Source organism: Myotis daubentonii, chromosome 10 (assembly GCF_963259705.1).
Source record: "Myotis daubentonii chromosome 10, mMyoDau2.1, whole genome shotgun sequence".
Taxonomy (NCBI): domain Eukaryota; kingdom Metazoa; phylum Chordata; class Mammalia; order Chiroptera; family Vespertilionidae; genus Myotis; species Myotis daubentonii.
This window is the reverse complement of record NC_081849.1, coordinates 35018693-35020816: the sequence shown is the minus strand read 5'-3', so window position 1 is coordinate 35020816 and position 2124 is coordinate 35018693. Positions and strand designations below refer to the sequence as shown.

The 2124-nt window shown below is 40.8% G+C and overlaps 1 protein-coding gene across 1 annotated transcript; it reads right to left on the bottom strand.

Moving 5' to 3' along the window:
* Window positions 1-474: 474 nt before the first annotated feature.
* LOC132211475 (olfactory receptor-like protein OLF3) lies at window positions 475-1416 on the bottom strand. Its single transcript, XM_059656142.1, has one exon. It carries the CDS (start codon window positions 1414-1416, stop codon window positions 475-477), a length of 942 nt encoding a protein of 313 aa, XP_059512125.1.
* Window positions 1417-2124: the final 708 nt, after the last annotated feature.

Below are 2124 nucleotides of genomic sequence, written 5' to 3'. Positions count from 1 at the left end.
AATTCAAAAAACAAACAAACCACAATTAGTAGAATAAATATACATACCTACTTTTAAGTTTTTAAAAGAGTGCAATGGATGTGGAGACTTTGTGACCAGTTTATAGGAAACAAGTCTTGGAAAATTAGTTAAATAAAAGACTACGGTGATGAATAATTTTGGAAATAGATATAGTGACATTTGCATAATACTTTCTAATGCAATTAATGCCACTAATAAAGCCACAGATCATTCCTTTAGCCACTGATACACCAATAAAACCAAAAATGGTTAGATAAAGTCTAAATACCACTGGATATGTGAGACAAGATGATCTAAGACAAGGCTCTCCCATGGATCACTGGCATAACTTATCTGATATTGGCCTATGTAAAGAAATTCATTAATCATTCAAATGCAAGGATCTGACCATAATAATTTTCTTCAGTGTAAATGTGATATCCTTTGTGTTTTGATAAGAATTTCTTACAGTCTTTATCTTTTATCTCTAAACTTCTTTAAAATTTTCCAGACAGCAGCCATAACTTCCTTATTTCTCAAGCTATAAATCAAGGGGTTCAACATAGGTGCCACCACAGCGTAGAATAGAGCAACCATCTTCTCCTCTTCCACTGAGGATGCTGACCGTGGCCCCAGGTAGGTGAAGATGGTAGCCCCAAAGCACATGGACACCACAGTGAGGTGGGAAGCACAGGTGCCAAAGGCTTTGCTACGTCCCTGAGCAGAGCGAATACGCAGAATGGCAGCAACTATATGACCATAGGAGAAGAGGACCAGGGAACAGGGAAGCATGATCACCAGAAATCCTGAGATGGCCACCATAACCATGTTGAAGGAGATGTCCACGCAGGCTAGCCGCAGCACAGCCAGGGTCTCACAGGCAAAATGGTTAATAATGTTGTGACACAGGGGAAGCCGAAAGGTGATGATTGTTTCCATCAGTGAATTCATGAAACCAGCCACCAAGCAGCCGGCAGCCAGCCCCAGGCACAGCCCTCCATGCATGATGACTGTGTAGTGCAGTGGGTGGCACACCGCCACATAGCGGTCATAGGCCATGGCTCCCAGGAGGAAGAATTCAGACCCGCCCAATGCCAGGGACACATAGAGCTGGAGCACACAGCTTTGGAATGGGATGGACTTCTGGGCTGAGAGCAAGTGGGCTAGCATTTGTGGGGCAATACTGTTTGCATAACAAAGGTCCACAAAGGATAAAATAGTAAGAAAGAAGTACATAGGGGTATGAAGCCTGCTGTCCAGCCTGATCAGAAGAAGAATGAGGAGATTTCCCACAATGGTCACCAAGTACATGATCAGGAACAAGACAAAGAGGGACACTTGTGTTCCCCAGTCACTGGACAGCCCCAGCAGAAAAAACTCACTCACCCATGTCTGGGTTTTATTTTCCTGGCCCATGAGTTCCTGAGGATTTAAACTAAAGGTGTTGATATAACAATCATGAAAACTCAGGATTGAAAGGGTGGCTTTTAGACCATATAGAGAACCTACCCATCTGAACCTAAAGTTTCTCTAGAACACATTGCCAAACTCTGCTTGAACATATCCATAGACGAAGAACACAATGGGATCCAGCTGTGCAGCTGGAAATCAAGGAGAAAAGAAATTACATTCTTGGAGTTCAATTAACTGGAACATAATTCCTCCCAAACATCTGTTCTTAAATAGGAGAAGGTAATGAATAAAGTAGGATTTAAAATCCTACTCAATTTAATTGTTGTTATATAATCCCTGTCTTTCTGGTGAGAAAGTTCTTGGTCCACATGGAAGTATACTTCTGAATAATGTCCAATACCATTTAACTGCTTTTTATTTACTAGGTTTCCACTCTAAATATTTCTGACACAATCCTACTTACCTCTCCTCAGTGCAATGTATCTATGAAATCCTAAATGATTTAAATATAAATATTGTTATAGGGTTTTTTTTTACTAAATTATTTTGAATTTATCTTCTGTAACTTGTCTTTTTACTTTCATTGATTTTAGAGAGAGAGGAAGAAGAGATATAAACATCAATGAGAGTGAAACATTGATAGGCTGCCTCCTGTACAACCCCTAATGGGAATTGAGCCCATAACCTGGGCACGTGCCCTGACCAGGAGGA